At 46.7% G+C, this 23214-nt stretch overlaps 1 protein-coding gene across 3 annotated transcripts in view; it reads right to left on the reverse strand.

Annotated features, from left to right (window-relative positions):
• RPH3A (rabphilin 3A) overlaps nt 1-23214 on the reverse strand; it is a 95944-nt gene that overhangs the window by 35128 nt on the left and 37602 nt on the right. For all 3 annotated transcript variants that reach the window (XM_036824092.1, XM_036824091.1, XM_036824090.1), the window contains 2 exons: nt 22720-22731; nt 14171-14317 (listed from right to left, as the gene is read on the reverse strand). In XM_036824092.1, the coding sequence (XP_036679987.1) occupies nt 14171-14317; nt 22720-22731 (159 nt within the window). The remainder of the gene's footprint in view (nt 1-14170; nt 14318-22719; nt 22732-23214) is intronic.

Raw genomic sequence — 23214 nt, forward strand, 5'->3', positions numbered from 1 at the left:
CCAGTGTCTGCTGAGCAATTTCAATGTGCCAGGCACAGAGATAAGCAATCCACATGGATTTTCTTAATGAATCCTTCCAGCAGCACTATAAGCTAAAGACTGTTCTTGTCCCCATTTTCCAAATGAGAAAAGTGAAGCACAGAGAGGTTAAGTGAGGTACCCAAGTCACACAGCGGGGAGGTGGAGAAAGCCTGGACTCAGACCCAGGCAGTCTGGCTCTCGAGTGCCTGTTCTTCTTCTTCTTCTTTTTTTTTAAAATTAATTTTTATTGGAATATAGTTGCTTTACAATGTTGTGTTAGTTTCTACTGTACAGCAAAATGAATCAGCTATAGTTCCTGTTCTTAATCAGACCTCGCTGCCACTACTGCCAAGCAGAGCCATGGGGACATTCTTGAACAGTCCAACCTCCACCCTGCTCGATTCCCCTGCCTTGCCCACACCAAGGGACCCTCCATCACTGGTAGGTACCAAGTTGCACACATGCAGTCACCCCAGCTGCTTCTATCTCACCTGCCTCTGACTTCTCAGAGGTCGGGACAAGACACCCAACAGCTGTGCCATCATCTTGTTCCCCTCAAGAATCCTCAACATAGGGTTGAGAAATCTGGATTTTAGCCCTGAATTTTGCCTCTCTGGGCTTCAGTTTCCTCATCTGTAAAAGAGAAGGTGTTGGGCTAAATTGGTGGTTGTCAAATTGTGCTTTATGGCACCCCAGGGGTTCTTTAGAGACCATTTTGGGGCCACCCACTATAGTGGCATGGTGGGAGTGATTCTGAGGAGCCAAAAAATCCCATTTAATCCAGAGCATGTCTGCATTTATCTCTTTCATTTGTTTGAGCTGTTGAATTAGATTTCCTTTGGAAAGTTGGTTCCACTGTTTAAAGAAACAGTTTGAAGTCATCTGGAGCAGATGAATTTCAGGTTGCCTTTCAATGCCATAGCATTGAGACAATGAGGTAAGCTAACAGAGGCAGGGGATGGAAATTGCACAGTGATATATATTTTCTTTTTCTCTCTTTTTTTGGCACACACCTTTGTTCTCACCTATTTTCTCCTTCATGGACTGATCTAGCCAGAAAGCGGTTAGATTTTGTTCTTCTCACTCTATCAATGGGGGTCCCAAGGCACAGAGTCACTTGGGTCACTCAGCCTGGGCTAGAATCTCGTTCTCTGTGTCAGTAAACCACCTTTGCTTTCCATGAAGTCCCCTCATGGCCTCCTGCCTCAAGTCAAGCTTTGCCCACCCAGCTCAGGAAGAGAGCATGGGATAGATGACCCAATTCTAAACTGCAGTGTACTTTGCTCAGGAAACCTACGAGGCTTACTTGTCTCCTCTTGGAAAATAAGGGTGTGGAGTCACCCACCTCTTGCAAACCCACAGTCTAGCATCCTTACCAAGATGCCTGTTCCTTCCACCATTCGATCCTCAACTCCAACAGCCCCCATTAACACGCACTGTACCGGGAGCGTCTCATTAGCTTCTATCAGTGGCAGCAAATGGCATGGAAAAACAACAGATTGAAGATCATTATTCACATCTCTCAGCGTAGAGACCCTTGTTATTTATGAATTCAGTCCAGACCAATAAAGAGAGAAGGAAGTGGAGTGGGGATGGGCAGACCTTCCTTCTCTGCTCAAAGATCAAGATGAGCGGGGGGTTCCTGTAGCCCGCCCTTTTGGACATCCTCTCTGCAGCCCCGAATGCTAGGGCCTCAACACGGAGGGCCCCAACAGCCAAGTAGCATAAACTTGGAAATAAAACTTTGCAGGAAGTTAAGTCCAAACTATGTCATGGAAGACCATGAGTCACAGATGGGTCTTTATCCTGGTGATAAAACATTTCAGTTTCTTCACCCCATAAGGAATGTTTGTTGTTACCAGTCTTGGCAGGAGAGACCTATGTGCATTATGAAAGATGCCGGCAACCCTCAACCCATGTTAATGACCCAGAAAGAATTTTTTAAAAATACCAACGCCTGGGGCCCCAGCTCTAAAACTCCTCAGCTATGGATCTGGTCACGCCCGGATACCAGCATTTCAGCATGCAGTCCTGTTGAGAGCCACGGCATGGCGGGATGTTTCCAAAATGTATGGTCCATCTAGATCACCTGGGGAGAGTGTTCAACATTCAGACAATGATTCTATGGGACTGGGGTGGATCCAGAGCGTGTGCATTTTGAAGTGACTCCCTATACGATCCTGATGCTGGTGAATTCCTGGCCACACTTTGAGAAATGTTTCAGTAAGGAAGGAAACAGTGGGAGAAATCCCATGAGAAAATGCTCTCCTTATTATGTTAAGTGGGGGAAAAAAAACCCCAAACCCAGGATGTAGAATTGTGATCACGATATGAGGTTGGGTTTGGAAGATGCTCATCTGAATATCTTCATGGTGTGCACTGGACAAAAAAAAATTAGAAAGGAGACACACCGAAATATTCACAGGGATTATCACCAGGTGGTGGGATTATGAGCAATATTTATTTCCTTCTATAAAGCTTCTGCTACCCCCTTTCCTAAAGCACCAATTACCTGGACTCCTCATACTTCCTTAACTTTCTACAAGAAACATGCGTTACATTAGACAATAAAGTGCATTTTTGAAGATAGAGAACATGTAAGCCAAGGGTTAAAAGTCATGGCTTTGAATCCTACCTCTTATCCAGTCAATGACCTTGAAAAGGCTTTGTTCTCTGCATGCCCTCTTCCCAGACAATAATGTGAGGGGTTAGATGAGACGCACCTCAAGCTTCCTGCCATGGGCAACATTCAGGGATTCTCAGATGCTGAGGCTGAAACATCAAGATTTCCCCTTGTGTTTTGAAACTGAAGGACCTTCAATGACTACGAGAAGACCTGTCTGCATTGGCAGGATACTTTTGTTTGTCTGTCTAATGTCTCCACATTAAGGGCCCAATTAGCTGGACACTATAAGTGGCTGTCACTCTCTAGTTATGTCTTTACACGTCTGATTAACTTTATGACTCCTACTTGCACCTCAGTCCAGGAAACCCATATATCACCAGGCTGGGTGCTTAAGGGGAGGTGACGGTTACTCAGTGAAGCTGGGTGGGCATCTCCCATTTCCCAGGATGCTCCCGGAGGCACCAGAAAGGTTATGTCCCCTCCTCTGAGCACCAACAGATGACCTCTAGAGGGGGTGGGAAGTGGATTCCCAAGTTGCTCTGACCTTGCTGTCCAAATAGATGCAGATGGTCTACTCATTCATTTGACAAATATTTATGGAGAACCTACCATGTGACAGTAGACAGTGAGGACCCAAGGCGGGGCAAAACAAATGAGGTGCCTGCCATCATGGAGCTGGCATTCTAGTTGGGGACTCAGACGTTATTTAAATGATCACATCGATCATCACAATTACACTTGGAGTACGTGCTCTGAAGGACAAGTATGGGAAGCTATGAGAACTCACAGAGAGGGACATGAACAGTAAGATGGGGCCTCAGAGGAAGTGACTGTTGAGCTGAGACCTGAGGATAAAGAGGAGCTGGCCCAGTAAAGAGGGTGAGGAAAGGCACTGGAAGAAGAGGGAACAGCATGTGCAAGGGACTTGAGAGGCTTAGCAGGGCTGGTGGGCTGGACAGTAGAAGATGAGGCTGGAGGGTGGGCAGCGGCCACTCCATGCAGGGTCTTGAGTCTAAGAGTGATGGGACAGCATGAAAGGGCTTTAAGTAGAGAAGACTCAACTTCCCCCATTTTGAGACAACATATGGACATATGAATGGAGTCCTTGGGAGGCTCGGAGCAGTGAGAGTTTCAAATGCCGCAGTGGTTCCAGGTCGAATGAGGCAGGCAGGTCCCTGGACTTTGTCTACACATGGGGCTGGACCAGGTCTCTTGAAACTACAAGACTGCCCCAAGTGGGTCTAACTCAGTGGTGGTGAAAGTGTACACTAGCAGGAAGGCCGTGAGAGATGCCATTGCACGCTAGCCAGCTTCAAGGAGTCACTCTGTGTGTTAGCTTCCCAGTGTTGCTGTAACAAATTACAACTTAGTGGCTTACGACAACATATATTATTTACTATCTTAATAGTTCTAGATATTAGATATCTGACATGGGTTTCACTTAGTCGAGGTGTTGGCAGGCAGGGCTGTGTTCTTTCTGGAAGCTCAAGGGGAAAATCTGTTCCCTTGCCTTTTCTAGTTTCTAGAAGCTGCCCCACTTTCCTTGGCTTGTGGCCCCTTCCTCCATCCTCGATCCAGCCGTGTAGCATTTTTCAATCTTGCTGTGACTCTGACTCTCCCGCCTCCCTCCTATAAGGACCCGTGTGATTACATTGGGTAATCCAGGATCATCTCCCCATCTCAAGATTCTTAATCATGGCTGCAGAGTCCCTTTGGCCATGTAAGATAACATATTCACAGGTTCCAGGGATTAGGATGTGAACATCTTTGTGGTGGGGGAGGGCATTATTCTACCCAGCACACCCACATTCCTGCCCCATCTGCCACCCAGGTTCTATTTCCACCTGATTCAGGTCCAAATCAGATTCCAGTCCTCCTCTCCAGAGCAAGGTTTGGGCAATTCCTCCCTGCCTTGCTGTGGATGTCAGACAGATCAGGCTTTGGACTCTGTGAGGTTCTAAACACCCTCTCCAAGTACAACCCCAGGAAAACATAGACTCTCCACACATACACACACACATGCACACCTGCACGCACACACACTTTCAGAATTTAGAAATACGAGGCACTTATTTTTTTTTTTAATTTTTGGCCACACCGCACAGCATGTGGGATCTTAGCTTTCTGACCAGGGATCGATCCTGCGCCCCCTGCATTGGAAGCACAGTGTCTTAACCACTGGACTGCCAGGGAAGTCCCACAAGGCACTTATGATGCAGGTGTGTTGGGGTGTCCATTCTGGAGTGACCTTGCCTGGGTCCATATTTGGACTTTGCTACTTCCTAGCTCTGTGACCTCAAGAAAGTTACTTACCCTTTCTGAGCCTCTGTTTTTCATGTGTAAATTAGGGAAAACAAAGTCCTTGTTTCCTAGGATTGTTGCAAAGATAAAATGAGAGTTAAATGGTCATGAAGAACCTAGGGGCAAGATGGGAATAAAGACACAGACCTACTAGAGAATGGACTTGAGGACACGGGGAGGGGGAAGGGTAAACTGGGACGAAGTGAGAGAGTGGCATGGACATATATACACTACCAAATGTAAAATAGATAGCTAGTGGCAAGCAGCCGCATAGCACAGGGAGATCAGCTCTGTGCTTTGTGACCACCTAGAGGGGTGGGATAGGGAGGGTGGGAGACGTAAGAGGGAAGAGATATGGGGATATATGTACATGTATAGCTGATTTACTTTGTTATAAAGCAGAAACTAACACACCATTGCAAAGCAATTATACTCCAGTAAAGATGTTAAAAAAAAAAATTAAAAAAAAAAAATGAGAGTGTTTGTAAAATGCCCAGAACATGGTAACTACTCAGTCATGATTGCTGCTAATTATTTCTTCTGGAAATTTGTGGCTTTTATAGCTCCCTATACTCACATTTTTTTCCTATATAACGAGGGTGCTAAAATCTGCCCATGAAATCCGTCTTTCTAAAGCTTTTAAAGGGGCTGCAGTGACTAGAAACTGACAGGACTCGTGTGCCCATCTCTAAATACATACACGGATGGCACATGTACCCACACAGGAACAGGTGCATGATCAGCACCCATGTACAGAACACACTTTCACACACACGGCTGTACACACTCCGCTCTTGCAGGGAGCCAAGCCCTAGTTGGCTGCCTTCTGCAGACAAGGATATAAGCCAAATGCAGATCAGACAGTGCTTACTTGTTAAGCCCAGGCTCCCTCAAAAAAGTTCAAACTGGCCTCGGAAACATTCAGGCAACTGCTTTTGAGCTTTCAAACCAGTATTGCTGCAGTGTCTTGATGAATGCTGAAGAGAAGGCTAATGGATGTACAATTGCTCCTGGAAGTGGGCTTAACGTGGCGAGCTGCAGAGCTGAGGACACCCTGCCAGTGAAGGTGTGATGGCTTTATGTGCCGGTTCCTGAATTGGTGAGGGAAATGGTGAAAAGCTGGGGTTCCATCACTGATGGTATGAAGCCAGAGCAGCTGCGTTAGAGCCGTGATTGAGCATGATTACACAATGGTTTGTAAAATGCAGCAGAGTAGGAGAGTGGATGTCATGTTGTCCCTCTGTCTCTATCTCTGTCTCTCAACTTCTCTCTCTCTTTCTCACACACACACACCATTAATTCCAGAATCATGCTGCTTTTCCCATCACCCTAATTGCCAAGTGGATGTTACCATTAAGTTTATTAAACTCGGCATTTTCTGAAGTCTAGATTGGGCCATCAGCTGTGAACAGGGACATGGCTGCTCTGAAGGGGGGTGGTCTGAGACTCCAATGCCAGGGTCTCTCGGGAACCTGTCCTTAAATGACTAAGTTGCTCTGTCATGAAGCCACGCGGCTGGCACGCAGGGTGTGTGCAGTTCAGACTCATTAATTCCCACTGTTGTTTATTACCGTCACTACCTGGGGAGCCATTGATCGTAATCTCTCTCCTTGATGGATTGGTGAATGGGATTCCTGTCTGGACCTCAGCACTTTGGGGAAGCGGGTCACCCTGGGTCAGAGTTGGAGCCAAGAGAGAAAGACAGCTAGACGGCTCCACTGGGCTAATGTAGTCAGTCAGGCAAGGAGCTGGGTCATTTAAACCCAATAATAGCAACAGTTATCAGGAGCTGTGCTAAGCATTCCATGTGCATGGTTTTCCTTAAGTCATACAACCTGTGAGATCAGTTCTATTATTCACTCCCATTTTACAGATGGGGAAACTGAGGCACATTGACAGGGAGTCACTTACCAAAGGCACACAGCTGGCAAGTGGCAGAGATGGGATCAGAGGCTAGGTCTAGCTACCCAGATGCTATTACCCGCTTTGGAAGAATGAAGCCTTTGTTTCATTTCAGTGCTTATAGTTGGGGCTCTTTCTAACCCCTCCACCTGCCCTTTTCTGTTGTGGAGAGTAGAGTTGAGAGAATGTGCTGCTGAGGCCCACAGGGGACAAGGGTCATTGTGGTGGAGAGGGGTGAACTGTCCTATGGTAGGAAGAAGTATGAGACTGAACCAATTAACCTGAGTAAATATGAGACACCCTGTAAATTATTGACTTCCCTGAAACTCTGAAGTCATTTGTCAATTGCCATCCCTACCTGCACTGCCAAAAGGCAATAGGATAATGTGGAAAGACAGATTCAAAGTCTGGTTTGGCCATGTAAAACCTGTGTGCCCCTGGGCAAGTGTCTTAACCTCCATGAACTTCAATAATCTCATCTGTGAAGCAAAGACAATAGACTGTCTCTCTGAGAGAACATAATAGGGATTAAAGGAAATGCAACATATTTGAAAGTTCCTAATACAATGCTTGGCTATAAATGTTTATCTTTCTATAGAATAGCAGAATAGGACTTTAATCCTGGAGCCAGCCAGCCTGGGTTTGTAATCCCAGTTGTATTGCTTATTAACCGTGTGACCCTGGGCAAGTTGCTCAACCACTCTGTGCCTCAGTTGCCTCATCTGTAAAATGGGAATGATAATAATGTGGCTTAATGCATAGGGTTGTTGTGAGGGTTACATAGATGAATCTACATAAAGCTTTGAGTACAGTGCAAACACATGGTGCTTTGTAAGGGTGGGGTATTATTATTTCTCTAGAAGTTGAGTGTGGTTGCAGGGAAATTCTCATTTGTTTCTTCTTCCTTTCTTGAGCCACTCAACAAAAAGGCTAGAGCAGTGGTTCTCAACAGTGGGTGATTTTGCCCCTCAGGGGGCATGTGGCAATGTCTGGAGACATTTTGGGTTGTCACAGCTTGGTAACAGACCCGGTTACTACAGGCACCTAGTTGGTGGGAGCCAGAGATGCTGCTAAAAAATCCTATGGTGCACAGGACAGCACCCACCACAAAGAATTATCTGTCTCCAAATGTAAACAGTGTCAAGGTTCAGGAACCTTGGGCTAGAGGGACTTGGAGACCACATGGTCCATTTTATAGATAAGGTCCAGGAAACCCTGAGGTTAAAAACATTCAATGAGAGGCTTAGTCAGTTGGGTTTAGAATTCATCCAATATGTATTCATTTGCTTTCTCTTTTATGCCAGGCACTGGGCTGCTTAAGGAATTAAGAAGACTTCGTTTTCATTTTGTGCAAACAGATTCCATAAATTATTAAGGCTGGATGGACATGAGAAGGCATCGACCCAATCCCTGAGAAAACTGAGGTACTACTCAGTGGTTCTCAACATGGGGGGGGCGGTTCAGAGTCCCCCCAAACCTGATGAAATCTATGAATATTTCTTCTTAAAAATGCACACAGGGACTTCCCTGGTGGCACAGTGGTTAAGAATCCACCTGACAATGCAGGGGACATGTGTTCAAGCCCTGGTCTGGGAAGATCCCACATGCCACGAAGCAACTAAGCCTGTGCACCACAACTACTGAGCCTGCGCTCTAGAGCCCGCGTGCCACAACTACTGAAGCCCGCACACCTAAAGCCCAAGCTCCGCAACAAGAGAAGCCACCGCAATGAGAAGCCCGCGCACCGCAACGAAGAGTAGTCCCCACTCGCCACTAGAGAAAAGCCCGCGTGCAGCAACGAAGACCCAACGCAGCCAAAAGTAAAATTAAAAAAAAATAAATTTATTAAAAAAAAAAAAGCACACAGACACATGGATAACTATGTCTATAATATCAGGATGCCCCAGAACCCCTGAGTTCTACCCACAGAATGTCTAGGACTCCAAGTCAAAAAAAAAAAAAAGTGGTGGGGCGGTAGGGGAATCTTCCTTTAGAAAGAGGAGACTATGACCTGGTTTACTGTCAGCTTGTCAAACCATAGGAAAGATGCCTACCTAATTAGATGTAGCAAATTCCAAGCATTATTACTCACTTCTCCCCCTGTCCACATTTTGGAAAAATTCTGTGCCAAAACTATAGGGGATGGTGGAACTGGGATGGGGAGGTGATAGCAACCCAACAGATTCTGTCAACGACAGGTCTCTCTGTGTCTCTTTCACTTCCTCCTCTATCACAGTGTCTGGACACCAAGGTTAATGACAAATCCTAATTACTTCTTTGGGCCCATCTGTTGAGGGATGATGACCTCGAATGGAAGCCACCAAGCTGCCTATCCCCTTGCAGGCAGAATATATGAGTAAATGTCTTTGAGAGGCTCTGGATAGAAAGAAATATGATAAAGACATGGAGGAACCTACCACTGGGAAACAAAACAAAAACAAAACCCGCACACACAAATTTCCCCAGACAAATGTTTAATTCCATATTTAATATGTTTTAAAAGTCCTATGGACACCCCCTGGGTGTCTGTTCAATTTACAAAGGCCCTTTGCACTCTCTAGAGTAGCACTCAGCAGCCTTGTTTGTATAGCCTGGCACCTCTGGCCACAGCTGATTGGATGAGGAGCGGCACTCAGGGTGACCTGGACCAATCAGAGTTCCTTCCCGGGGAATTTGGAATTAGGACTAAGAAGAAATATAACAACTAGGAAGGTATAGTATGAGATTATATTTTCTAAGATGTGGGATGAGAAGCAGACCTTTCATGAGACTAGGCTGTGTTCCTGCCCTTGGATCCCTTGAGATACCTCTGAATCCTTATATTAAATTCCCCTTTTGCCTAATGGGGTAGAGTCTCCAAAGATGACCACCATTAACATCTTCCTTCCCTGGATGCATAAGTCATTCTTGCAGGAGGAGATGGGATCTATTTCTCCTCTCCAATAGATTGCAGTGGAGCGATGCCCTACCAGTTCCAGACCTAGCTGTTAAGAATACTGGAGACTTCCATCCTTGCTCTCTTGGGAGTCAGCTGCCATCTAAAGGACTCGGGCCAGACTACTGAATACGGAAAGATTCCGTGGAGAGAGAGGGGCCATGCAGAGTGCACTGAGGCACAGACAAAGGTTTGGAGCTTTCCTGGCCCTTCCAGTCCAACCCAGCCACCCACTGAATGCAGTTGAGTGAGTGACCCCAGGCTATGCCACATGGAGCAAAAATCAACCTAGCAGAGCCCTGCCTAAATTCTTAACCCACAGAATTATGAAAAAGAGTATACTATTGATGCTTGTAGTCAGTAAGTTTTGGGTGGTTTGTTATGCAATGATAGATAACTGAAACAACCTAGCTGGAACTAATTCCTTTTCTTGCAAGCCAAGTGTCCTAACTAGTATAGAAAGTCTACAGCAGTCAGGTCATGCAAAATAAATTCTGAGATCCCACTTAGCCTTGAATAAGGGAGGTGGGGCAAAATGAGGCTCTTTAATGAGTTTCCCTTCTGACCATCATCTCTCCTTCTGGGGGTGCTGAAGAGAGCAGAGCTTGGTTGTGGGCTGAGTTACCACTCAGTGAAGGTTTAGACACCGCCTTGGGCAAAAGCAGAGGCTCCAAGGTGAGAACCAACTCTGTCCACTGCATCATCTGGTGCTCCCTGGGGCAGCAAACTCTAGCAAAACTGCCCCAGGGAGGCGGCAGCACCTCCTGGGACGCCTTAGGGTGATTCTCCCAGGGAACTCTCCATGGCCTTAGGACCATGGAGACCAGTTCTGGCAGCTTTGGAGGTACAAACAGGTTAATAAGATCACTGGGAAGGAATCACTGGGCCAGCACAGAAGGGATTCTAGCTTCTAGCTCCCCAAATGTCCCCTCCAAACCTGAGCTTTAAAAATTTCCATGTCCTGCAAAGTCTAAGAATTTGAGGCCATGCCTTCAGGAAAGACATCTAATAGTTTAGAACATAGGTTCTGAGAGTCAGCCAGACAGGGACATATATCTTAGCTCTGTGTGACCTTGGACAAGTGACCTAACCTTTCTAAGCCTCAGTTTCCTCACCTGCAAAATAGCACCTACTTGATAGGGTTGAGAGGAGCAGTTAATGAGTTAAATCCATATCAAGTTTTTAGGTTTGATGTTTGGCACATAGTAAGTGCTCAATCAATAAATGGTACCCATTTATAATGATTGTTTATTATGTAAACGATGACTTCACTTGTCTCCCAGATGACTGTTCGGTAATAGAAAAGAAAACTCAGCATCACAGAGCTGGTGTCTAGACCCAGAAGGGGACATAACTACATCTGCAGTTTTAACAGTTAGAAGAGCCAGAAGGAGCTCATTTGCTCTGAGAGGTGCAGCCAACAACAGGGTACAGGGTCCTCCACCAGACACCCCCAAATACTGTAGAGTCAGATCAGGAAGGATCCTGAGACTCAGACTGACCCGCCTCATCGGACAAGTGGGGAACTGAAGCCCCCAAGGCTCATTAACTGAGCCTCAGGTTCTGGAGGGGGAGCCCTGATGGCGCCCCGTTTTCAGCCTCGATCCGTGTCTGATGTGTCTCTCTCCTTTCATCTGACTTCACTCTGATCCTCTCCCAAGGAAGTGTGAGTAGAACAGGAATGAGGGCAGGTTCAAGGTCATAAGACACAAATAGCATGGGCTTGCCTCTGGCGATGCTACCAGCAAGGGCTGGCAGCTGGAAGGGAGCGGGGGAAACGGCCTCAGCCAGAGTCCTCTAGGACTACCCTCCCCGTTCCGGCAGAAAAGATACTCTCTCAGCAAAGGGACACTCTGTCACCATGGGCTTGGCCCCAGCTTCCCTGGAAGGCTCTGAAATCTCCTTCAGGGGAAGCCAGGGGCTTGCCAAACAGGAGTCTCGGGCATGATTCTAGAACGGAGACCTTGGCCAGTGTAAAAAAACAAGTTTCCTCAGCAAATTTGTCATTAATGATTGTCCCCATTAACTGAGCATGCGCTCTGTGCCAGGCACCACGATAATCCTTTGCATGTGAATTAAACACTCCCCGAGACATGTGTGCTAATGTTATCCCCATTTTGCAGCTGAGGAAACTGAGGGGGAGGTAAAGTGCCTTATCTAAGGTCACACAGGGAATAAGTGGCAGAGCTGGAATTTGAAGCCAGGTCTCTCTGACTCTGGGGTCCCAGGGATTAACCACTGTGCTCTCCCACCATGTCACCAGGTCAGGCAATGTGGCAGGACATGGGGGACAAGGCAGGGAACCCATCAGCCCTGTTCTAGAATGTTCAAGCCAGAATCTGCTCAGTCCACAGAGATCCCCTTAACTTTACACCCAAAGGCAGCCTAGTGGCCACGCTTGCACAATGTAGCCAGCACCTCTGGCCACAGTTAACAGGGATAGAATCTGATATAAACATAAGGCAGCAGCCAATCATAGTGTCTTCCCTGGGAATATGGACCCTGGACTACAAAATTCTAAGCTCTCCAGCCTCTTGGTCACAGGAGATGCAGAAAGAAATTGGGGGGCAGCACTGTCTACCATGTTCACTCACTCACTCACCAAATACTTTACTGAACACCTACTATGTACTAGGACTGGGGATTCTGTGGCAAACAAAACAGGCAAAAATCTCTACACTCAGGAATCTTATAATCTAACGGGGAGAGAGATATAATCAATGTATAAAATTCAAAGTTAGCTAGTGGAAAGTGCTCCACAGGAAAAAGGCTGGAAGTTCTTGCTTCCAAGCAAGAATTTAACATCTATATTCTTCCTTCCTGCAAGGCTGAGGCTCCTTGTTGGTTGAAGTGAACACACACACACACACTCCCACACTCACATACACACATGCTCACAGACCTCCCACCTGGACAACTCCTCACTCCTGACGTATCTTTTAAAAAGCAAAATAAAAACTCAACCCCATAAGCAGACCCCTCAAGACCCATCCCTTTAGCAACCTACTGAGGAACCTGACGGAGGGCCGAGCACAAAGCTGACTCCGCCTGTGCCAGGCTATTTGTCATTTGTCAATGGCACCTCTGATCTCCCCAGCCCACTCTGAATAAAATGATCTGCAGAGGCTCAAATCAAAGGCACCCACTTCCTGTGTGTTCACAGCATCATTTTCCATCCAAGAATCTTGTTAACCCCCCACTGAGTGGCTGGGTAGGGAGATGAAAGGGCACCCCAGTGCCCAAACCAGTTGTAAGCAGTTGGCAAAGGCTGCCCCTTGGAAGAAAGGTCTGGGGAGGGGGTGGCATCTCAGCAGCTCCTCCCATTTCCCATTTGAGGTTCAGTCTTAGAGGACCCCTTGGTGGCCTCCCTGCATCCTGGCAGTGGAAGTTTCCACCCACGCCAAGAGCCCCCCTCCTCCATACATACGCTCACTCTCCTCTTCTCCCAGACACTCCTCCCCTTTCACTTCCCCACTCCACCCTTCCCAAGCCCAGGCACAGAGCCCTCCCTCTCTCTCTAACACTGTCCTGGCTCACTGATGCTCTGACACACACACCTTCTTACATCCCATACATGTTTTTTGTTACCTTTGCCCTCCAAACCCCACTTTTTCCCTTCCTCCTACCATTCATTAAACATGAAGTATGACCAGGCCTGGTCCAGGAACCATACAAGCATCATTTCACTTACTCCTTACAACAATCCTGTGGGACTATTCCTTTTATTTCTCGCATTCTACAAGTGAGCAAACTGAGGCTCAGAGGGTGAAGCAACATGGCCCAGGATCCACAGCCGGCAAGCGGGGGAGCTGGGATGGAAGCCGAGTTCTTAGAGTCCAGACCCAACCTCTGCTACCTCGCTCTCGTGCTGGCCTCCCTTCAGGATGGATTTCTCCAATTCTCTCATATAATTCGTTTCAGATATGCTCTTTCACATACTGTCTCTTTGACATACACTTCCTCCCCCTTACCTCACCCTCAGCTATCGTTCTGGCATCTGCATGGCCAATGTCTCTAGAACATATTCCTATGCAGCTGGAATGGGTATGACACCTGTGCTCACACACACGTCTCCAGCCTTCAGAGACAATCTCTCATCCCCCTCTCAGAAGATCCCTCCTTCTCCATCTTTAATGCACCCCCAGCCCAGAAGCCCCCTCCCCAGCCAGCCCCCAGCCCACTCTCTCCCCTGTTCTCTTTTCTGTCTTCCAGCTCTCCCACCTCATACATCAAGGATTCCAGTTCTGCCTGAGTGGGTGGCTTGGTACATCACAGATCACAAACCCCGAAGGCAGCCCTGCCCCACCACAGCACACCCGCCCTGAGCAGCAGAGCCTCCTGGCCCTCACTGGCTCTCAGAACGGATGGGAAGCATCAGGCCTCACCCGATTCGCTCCTGCTCCATCTCTTCCATCTTCTCAGCACGAGCAATCACCCTGTTGATGATTTCCTTCTCCTCATCTGTCAGCTCTTCCTGCTTCCTTTGTCTGTCTGGCTGACCACTGGGGTGAACGGACCATCCTGTCTGGAGCCTGAAAGGTAATATAGGAAGGTGTGAGGCTGCAGACAAAGTCAGCAGTTGCAGAGTGGTGGTTAGGCTCTAGCTCCTGGAGTCTGGTAAACTTCAGTTCAAATCCTTGCTGGGAGACCCTGGGCAAAAGAATCCAATCTCTCAGAGCCTCAGTTTGCTCATCTGTACAACAGGACACACATACCTCCCTCATAAGGTTCTGATGAGCTTATTAAGTGCTTAGCACATGGCAGACACTCTGGAAGTAGCATGTGCAGGAAGTTCATGGAAACCTGGAGGATAATGGTGTTCTCAGGAAAAGAATCTAAATGGTAGACTTCTACAGCAGGAGTGGAAACAGTTCTGGGAGGCTAGTCTGAAGCCCTGGATCCCAGGTTGACGCCAGCCCCTGTCTGGCACAAATACATTTGGTGTAGGCCACAGAGTCCTTAAAAAAAAGTTTAAACTAGTGGTCAACTAGTTTTATAAAAATCTCTTGATTTCACATAAACATCTAGCTCTCCTGCCTCCAAAGCTCCTATAGCATTTTGAGTTCCATCCTGTGCTCTCCTTGATCTTTTTTTTAAAATACAAAAAGCAAATACTGATGTAGCACCTACTGGATGCCCACATTATCTCATTTAATCCTCACAACATTTCTACAAGGCAGGACTGTTACTGTCTATTTTCTGGTGAGGAGACATTAGACCACTTGCCCAAGGTCACATGGCTGGGAAGTGGCAGAGGTGGAATTCGGACCTGGGCAGCCTGCACACTTAACCTCCACAGTACGGAGAGAACTGAACGCTGCAGAGGATCAGAGGCTGCTGGGTAGAGAGCTAACGCTGTGGTCTATGGCAAAGTATCATCCTCTCCACTAGTAACATGGTCCACACCCCAGGGCACTGAGGTGCATCGCCCAAGTGGAATGCAGGCTTCAACACCACTAGAAATTCTTGTCCCTGTTGGGGGAAAAATCAGTAACTGTGAATACCCTGGAGCCAGCACCCCATTAGCTGCCAGCCTCTATTACTTCCACTGCTCTAATCACGTCAGCAGGCATGAAATTGCCTTTTGGCTCTCAAAGTTGGAAATTAAAGGCCCCATCTTCCTCCCTGCTCCCGCCTCTTCTTCCATCCTCCCACCTTAGCTGGTTTGTTCAGAAGAGCACAGAAGGAAGAGTTTGAAAGCAATGGAAGCAGATGTCTTGGGGGCAAGTCTTGTTGCGAGAAAGGGAAGGAGGGGGTAGCCTGGGGAAATTCTGGTGGAAACACATCTTGCTTTGGATCAGGGGCCTCTGGGGATGAACAAACGCTAAACATACTCAAATCCCCTTCCCTGAACCCTCCAATGGCTTCTCATTGATTTAGAATAAAACCCAGGACTACACAGAGGTGGTGGTTGCACAATGTGGTGAATGTGCTAAATGCCACTGAAGTGTGCACTTTAAAACGGTTAATTGCATGTTAAGTGAATTTTACCTTAATAAAAGTAAGACTCAGTTTCTTGCCCATCTGCAAAGTCCTACCCGATCTGTGCTTTACCTGACTCTCCATCCTTTTCGCCCCTTCTCACTACACTCCAGCTGTACTGGCCTCCCTGCTCAATCTTGAACACTGAAACCTTGTTTTTGTTTCAGGGCTTTTGCACTTGCTGTCCCGGCTTCCAGGAACACTCATCTCCCCAGATCTCCTCCTTCTCATCATTCAGGTCTCAGCTCAAATGTCAGCCTTTCAGAGAGGTCTTCCCTGAGCTCTCATTGCCCAGGTTCACTTGTATCCATCACTAACTGAAATTATCTTTTAAACGAAGTTTGTTGTTTACCTGTTTGTTGCCTCTCTCCCCCCACCTGAACGTAGGATTCCAGGAGGACAGGGACCTTGTCTGGGTCTGGGTCACTATTATGTCAATGGCATTTAGAATAGTGTCTGAGAGTAAGCACAGAAAGAGTTTTTGAATAAGACACAATACCTTATGGCCAAAAGGGATGATAAATGTCTGATTATAAGTGTGACCCACAGCAAGACTGAAGCAACAGAAGTCACTTAGTCTAGGGGACCAAGGAGAGTGCCTTGAGGGAGTGATATCTACTCTGAGACCCTGAAGAGGATTTACTGTGATGCTGGTGGAGCTTAAATTTGGGACCTTTGCTAGCACAGGCACCTTCCAAGGCCCTGGGAAGAGCCCTCGTAATGATCATCTGTCCTGAAAATTTTGTAAAAGAGAGATATTTTTGTCTTCTTTATTTTGAAGAGGGCTCTCCTAAATTACATAAGCTCCAGGCTGCAGAAAGGTATGGCTGGCTCCTACTGAGACCTCAGAGATAAACTAGAGTTGGTGAGAGGAAGGCAGAGGAAGAAACTGAGCCTGACAGAGGAATGGTCTTTGCAGAGACCTGGAGTTGAGAGAGTGGACAGTGTGCCTGAGGAGGTGAAGGAAGATCAATATGGTAGCCAGCCTACAAGATGCTCGCCAAGGATCTCTGCCTCCTGGTATTCACACCCTCCCTGTGTCATCCCCTCCCACACTGAATCCCAGCTGGTCCTGTGTGACCAGCTAAATACAATGGAAGTGACCGTGGGTGACTTCCAAGGCTAGGTCACAAAAGACATTGCAACTTCTACCTTGGTGTCTTGGATCATGCAGTCTAGGGGAAGTCAGATGCCATGTCATGAGGATACTCAAACATCCCTGTGGAGAGGAATTGAGGCCCCCTGCCAACAGCCAGCACCAAACGTGCCAGCTGTGTGATCCTCTAGCCCTTGTCGAGCCCTTATATGGCTGCAGCCCCAGCTGACATAAGACTACAACTGTGCCAGACCCACCCAGCCAAGCCACTCTCAAATATCTACCAACAAAAACTGCAAGAGGTAATAAGTAGTTTCTGTTGTTTAAGCCACTACATTTGATATGATTTGTTCTGCAGCATTAGATAACTGGAAAAATCAGCCCAGCTGGAGGATAGAGACAGGGTGGCACAAAGCCCCAGCGATAGTGTCTGTGTTCATTTTCGATTGCTACATAACAAGTTATTACAAACTTAGGGGCTTTACACAACACACATTTATTATCTCACAGTTTCCATGTCAGAAGTCCAGGCACAGCTTAGCTGGGTCCTCTGCTCAGCATCTCACAAGGCTGCAATCAGTTGTCGGCTGGGTTGGGTTCTCATCTTGGGCCTTTCTGGGGAAGAATCAGCTTCCAGGCAAATTTGAGTTATTGGCAGAATTCATTTCCTGGCAGCCATGTGACCTAGGACCCCAGCTTTTTGTTGGCTATTAGCAGGAAGTCACCTCCATGTCTTGGAGGCAGCCTGCAATTCCTAACCAAGCAGACTTCTCCAACTTCATCCTGTGGGCCACTTCCTTCATCAAGTATACAAGGTGACTCTCAAGCTCCGGTCAAATGAGACAGGGTCTTATATAACATGATGTAATCACAAGGGTGATGTTCCATCCCGTTTGTCGTATTCTACAGGTTAGAAACACATCCCAGGTCCTGCACGCACTCAAGGCGAGGAGCTTACACAAAGGCATGAACGCCAGGAGGGGAGGGCCATTGAGGATCACCTGAAAGCCCATCTGGCACAGCCTCCCTACAGGGGTCTTTCCAGCCTTGCTTGAATGCTCCCTGTGATGAAGACCTCACTCTCTCATTAGGAGTCTATGCCGTTCTGTTGGAAAGATCTTCCTTACAGTGTGCTAATATCCCTCAGCCTGATGTTTCTTCCCATTAATTGTAAAGGATACATTGGACTCCTGCATAATGAAGACCACCCATCCTTCCCAAAGAGCCTTAGTTATAACTTCATCCAGCCACCTCCCCAGGTCCCTCTGGTTTTCTGTGGAAATGGATGCCTCAACTGCCCCTATTCTTCCTTCCTTCATCCCTTCTTTTCTTCCTTCATTCTCTTCTGATCACCCCCTCCATTTATTTCCTGCCTCTACAAAGTAGCTCAGTGACCAAGACAGAGCACAGGTGAGATGCTGGGCCTCATACCCAGTGGAGACCCTTTCAAGGGCACATTCCCACAGCTCACAATCTGGTCATGGGTACGGTCAGCCATGGGTCAGACCTGAAGCCAATGCCTCTCACCCCACCACACAACTCGCTGGGATCAGAATGCACAGGAAATGCACGACTGCAGAAAGATAAGCAGGAATGGGGGTCCACAAGAGGCCTGCCGAGGACAATTGTCTCCATCTGCAGATGAGCAGAAGGCCTGCTAGAGGCTGCCGGCACCTCTGCAGACCCCCATCCTCTGCTCAAAAACACGCAGTTGACAAACAGTTCATCTAGTGTTTGAAAATGTCACTGATTGGCCTCAGTGGGGACTCGCAAGCCTCCTGTGGATTTTCATGTTTTAATCCCAAAAGTAAACAGAGGGAAATGAGATGGTTTTTCAAACCAAAGCCTTTGCTCTCAAGGGAGAAAATGGGCTTGTCTGGGCCTCCTCTGGGCTGGAGAACACTGTGAGCATGGGGGCCTTGAGAATTCTCCTGTGACAGGACGGTGACACCCTTGCCAAGGGCCTCTGGGCACAGGATTCCAGCTCCACGTCCTTAAGACCAGAGTCCAGTGTTGGGATCTCGTTAAAAACCAAAGGTGGAGATCGAAGTGTTGCTTCCTTGGACAAGTGACTCAGAGCATTGTATCGAGTCCAGTAAATACCCAGAGGGCCTACTGTGTACCAACTTGAGCCCTCCTTGACCTGGCGGGGTTTAAGATTGGAATCCTGGACCTGTGGCTTATTAGCAGTGTGTACTAGGGCCCTGAGCCACTCTGAATGTCAGTTTCCAGATCTGTTAAGTGGGAATGATTTCATGTCTGTTTCCTGCCGGGACCTTCAGAGGCTACTCCTGACCCTCAGTAGCTGCATGAGGAGAGACCCCTGGCTTACTGGCTGAGACAGGGCGAAGAGGGCTGGCCCATCTCTGCTCTCATTCACATACCTAGGACAATGCTTCCTGGAGAATCATCAAAGGGCACCTGCCTCCTATTTCCCCAAACTGTCTAAGCCATGGTTTTCAAACTATTGTCTGTAGTTCCCTGGAGGGATCTCAAAGGGCTGCAGGTGAGTGGGTCATAGAGGGACAGAGTGGGCAGGGAACCAGGCCCTCCATCCTCATTTCGGCCCAGATGGCAATGCTGGGTTCCCAACACTAGCAAAGCAAGGATGCCAGTTTAAAAACAAAGAGAGTGAGAGAAAAAAATTTTTTAAGAATTTAATATTTGATATTTAATAAAATCATGAGATATAGTTTATTACATTGGTGACCTCAATACTTCACCCTTCTAAGTATCCATGCCCTTTGCCATGTGACTTTGAAATTGATCTCACCAAAAGGTCAGGGTCTTTCTCCCTACCCCCTGAATCCTGCTTGGACTTATGGCCTACTTTGGCCAATAAAACACAGGGGAGAGATGTTGTGCCATCCGGGGCTAAGCCTGCAAAAGCCTTGTGTGTTTCTACTTACTCTCTTACTCTCTGTCATCACCATGACAAAAAGCTTAGGACCGCCTGTTGGAGGATGAGAGGCATGTGGATCAGAGCTGAGTCATTCCAGCCACAGCCATCCTAGATCAGACAACCCTTTGATACATGAGCAAGCCCAGCCAAGATCAGCAGAGCCACCAGCTGAGCCCAGGTCCCTGAGAATAAATCATCATTTTTCTATCCCACTGAGTTTTAAGGTGGTTTGTTACACAGCAAAAGATAACTGATACGCTATCTACTGTGGCAACAAAAAAGTGAAGCTTGTTAAACTCTCTACATTTACTTTACAGTTTGGTATTATTTTAACTTACAGTTGCACCATGGTATGTTTAATGCTTTCAGCCATGACAGATCTTCATCCATCGCCACTCTTTACCTATCTTATATATTTAGCTTCTGAATAAAATAGTATTCAAAGAAAGAACTTTGCTGCTAACAGAAGTCTAAAGATGACTGCAGTTGACCTGTTCATCTTCCAGAGGCTTGACACTCAGAAGAGGGAAGAGAATTGCCAAGAAATTCTCTTGTGTGGGGAGAATATGGTCAGAGGCTCGAGACACCAGCATTCTGGACGTGCTTCATCTGTGACCTGAATGTACTTGTTTAGGTGCATCTAGAGATGGTCAGAAGGAACTCTCCCAACAAACCAGCACCAGTGGCCTCTAACACAAAAGGAAATTAGTCCTGACTGTAGGTGGAAGCCCCTCACAGATGTTTCCCCCTAAAATACTGCAAAGGGCAGATTCCCAGCTCCTTCCTGCCTCCCACCTTGATTCTTCATTTCATGCACACAACAGTCACATAATAAATACCCACCGGATGTCTCTATTAATATATTATAACTCCCAAAAGGAGTGGGATGATGGAAATGCTGTCAGGGCACGAAGGCTCTGAAGCATTAAACAGCGGTGGTGTGCAGAAAATGAATCCTTTTTCTTTCCTTTCTTCGTATCCCCTCCCTTCCCCCAGGATGCTGACCGAAGCAGGTGTCAGCAGGAAGTCTCTTTACAGCTCAGCGAATGAGACTTTAATGAATCCTGAAGGGGAGGCTGTGGAAGGAGGAGCATCCATACCACAGAACAGTTTACATAAGCCCTGCTGGTAAAAAGGCCCTTTTGGATGAAATTTACCCCTAACAGACTAAAGAGGGTGCCAAAAGGATGCTGTGGTTTCCCGACTCCCTTCAGAAAGCTAAGGGGATCTCGGGCTCCTGGTAATCTTTTAAGCCAGACTGAGTGCCATTCAGCTTTTCTAAAATCCCATGCTCTCTCTCCTATTTGGACTTTGCACATGCTGTTCCCTTACCTGGAACTCCTCTGTCTCTTCTCTATCTTGTACCTCCTTTACATGGTCTCAGCTTACACATTACTTCTTCCAGGAAGCTCTCCCATCATGACCCCAAAGTCTGGTTAGGTGCCCATCATTGTGCTCCCTTGGCCCCTGTGATTCTGCTATTATAGCTCCTTGCACTATAAAGTGTATTTGTTGGTGACTGACTATTTATTTGTTTGTAAACCCTTCTAGACATCCACTCAGACTTTGGCTAACCTTGTATTCTTGGTGCTTAGCACAGCGCATGATATGTGTTTGTTAATGAAGGAAGGGAGGGAGGGAGGGAGGGAGAAAGGGAAGAGGAGAGGAGAGGAAGGAGAGGATGAAGGAGGGAGGGAAGGAGGATGGACATACACCCTACCTTTCAGCTTTCAGCATTCAGGAAGCCTGAAGCACTTGGGACCCTCTGAAGTCATGAACTTCTCTCTTGTGATGTTCATATTTATAATCGCACAACATCTCAGCATCTCTCCCTAGCATGTCTGAATGATATGCTCACAATATTCATAAAAAGACCAGAATTTTACCAGCCAACACAGAGACTGTAGAACACACACCGTACATATATGCATGCACACACAATGTATACATACAAGGTATATATATATATATATATATATATATATATATATATATATATATATATATATATATAAAATACACACAAGGGTAAAGCAAGGTTGTGATCCACACCTTCCTCTGATTTTGGTGCTTTACGGTTTACAAAGCTTTCCCATGCATCTCATATGACCGTACCACCTCCCAGTGAAGGTGGAAGGGCAGGGTTAACATAACCACATTATGGCCAGGGCTCAAGGAGGTGAAGGGCAGTGCCCCAAGGCCAGACTGACATTGAGTCCCAGAGCAGGACTCAGACCTGGGTGTTCTGAGGCTAGACTCAGCGCTCTGGCTGTGGCTCTGTGAAAACTTCCCCATCAAGGGGAAGGTAAAAATGACCTCCCATAGTTTCCCAATGTGTACACACAACCAAAGCCCCATCTGCTTTGCAGCCTGACTGTTCATTTGTTGGACCCAGCATCCAATCTGTCATGCATATTTAGGAAATGAATCCAATTTAAAACAAAAGTTATGAGCAAAGATAGGACCTCTGAGTCAAAGGCATTTCACTGGGAAATCAGGCTGACCTTCCATGAGGTGACAGAGACCATGTATACAGCACATAACTTCCCACAAGCTCTGTTCTGCTCATCAGCATCTTTGATTAATGATAGTAGTCATGTGAGTTAATATTTTCTTTATCTACAAACAGTGTTCCCAGGCAAACTGGTGCAGAAACAGAGGCACACGGTGGTTAATAAGCTTGCTGAACCCCACGAATTGCTAACAAAAATTAAACTGAGGGCTCCCCTAAGGAATATTTTCCAACCTTTTATCAAGATTTTTTTTTTTGAAATTTCCTATTTTTCTTTCTCAAGAGGGGTATGTGTTTTTTTTTAACAACTGGAATTTGTTTTTAGATATGTAAAACATGCTAGTTCCTTTTTGAACCATCTCTCTTTAGGGACAAGCCACTTTAATCAGAAAAGAGATAAAATTCAGTCTGTAGAAAAATAAAAGTATTACAAAATACTCACTGTTCTTTATCACTGAAGGAAGGCAAAGAAAGGAGAGAAAGAACAAAATGAATAAAGTTAGGGGAAAATAATCTCTCAACAATGTAAACACTGTCTGGATGCCACAACCGCACAGTTCTGTTTAAATCACAGTGACCTACTTCCATTTCTTATCAGTCATTATTATCTTATTCCAGCACATCTAAAACAAGGCTGCAGCAACGTAGGGTTGTATGAGCCACAGCCTTGATTAAAATGACCCATCAGTTCAGCTTATTAATTAACCAATCTGATCATTTATGTATTTGAATAATGTTTTTTGGCACTAAAAAGGAATCACTTAATGATAACAGGGCCACCATCATTCTTGGTTTCTGTTGTTTCAAACACTGGGGGATAAGGAGCACATTGAGGTAGGCAATGAGCCCTGAACCGTGACTGGATCATCCAAAAGCAGAACTCGCAGTGCCCCAGTTTGGGGAAGCAAGTCCTTCCATTCTAAAAAGGAGACCAGCC

Source organism: Balaenoptera musculus, chromosome 14 (genome assembly GCF_009873245.2).
Source record: "Balaenoptera musculus isolate JJ_BM4_2016_0621 chromosome 14, mBalMus1.pri.v3, whole genome shotgun sequence".
Taxonomy (NCBI): Eukaryota; Metazoa; Chordata; class Mammalia; order Artiodactyla; family Balaenopteridae; genus Balaenoptera; species Balaenoptera musculus.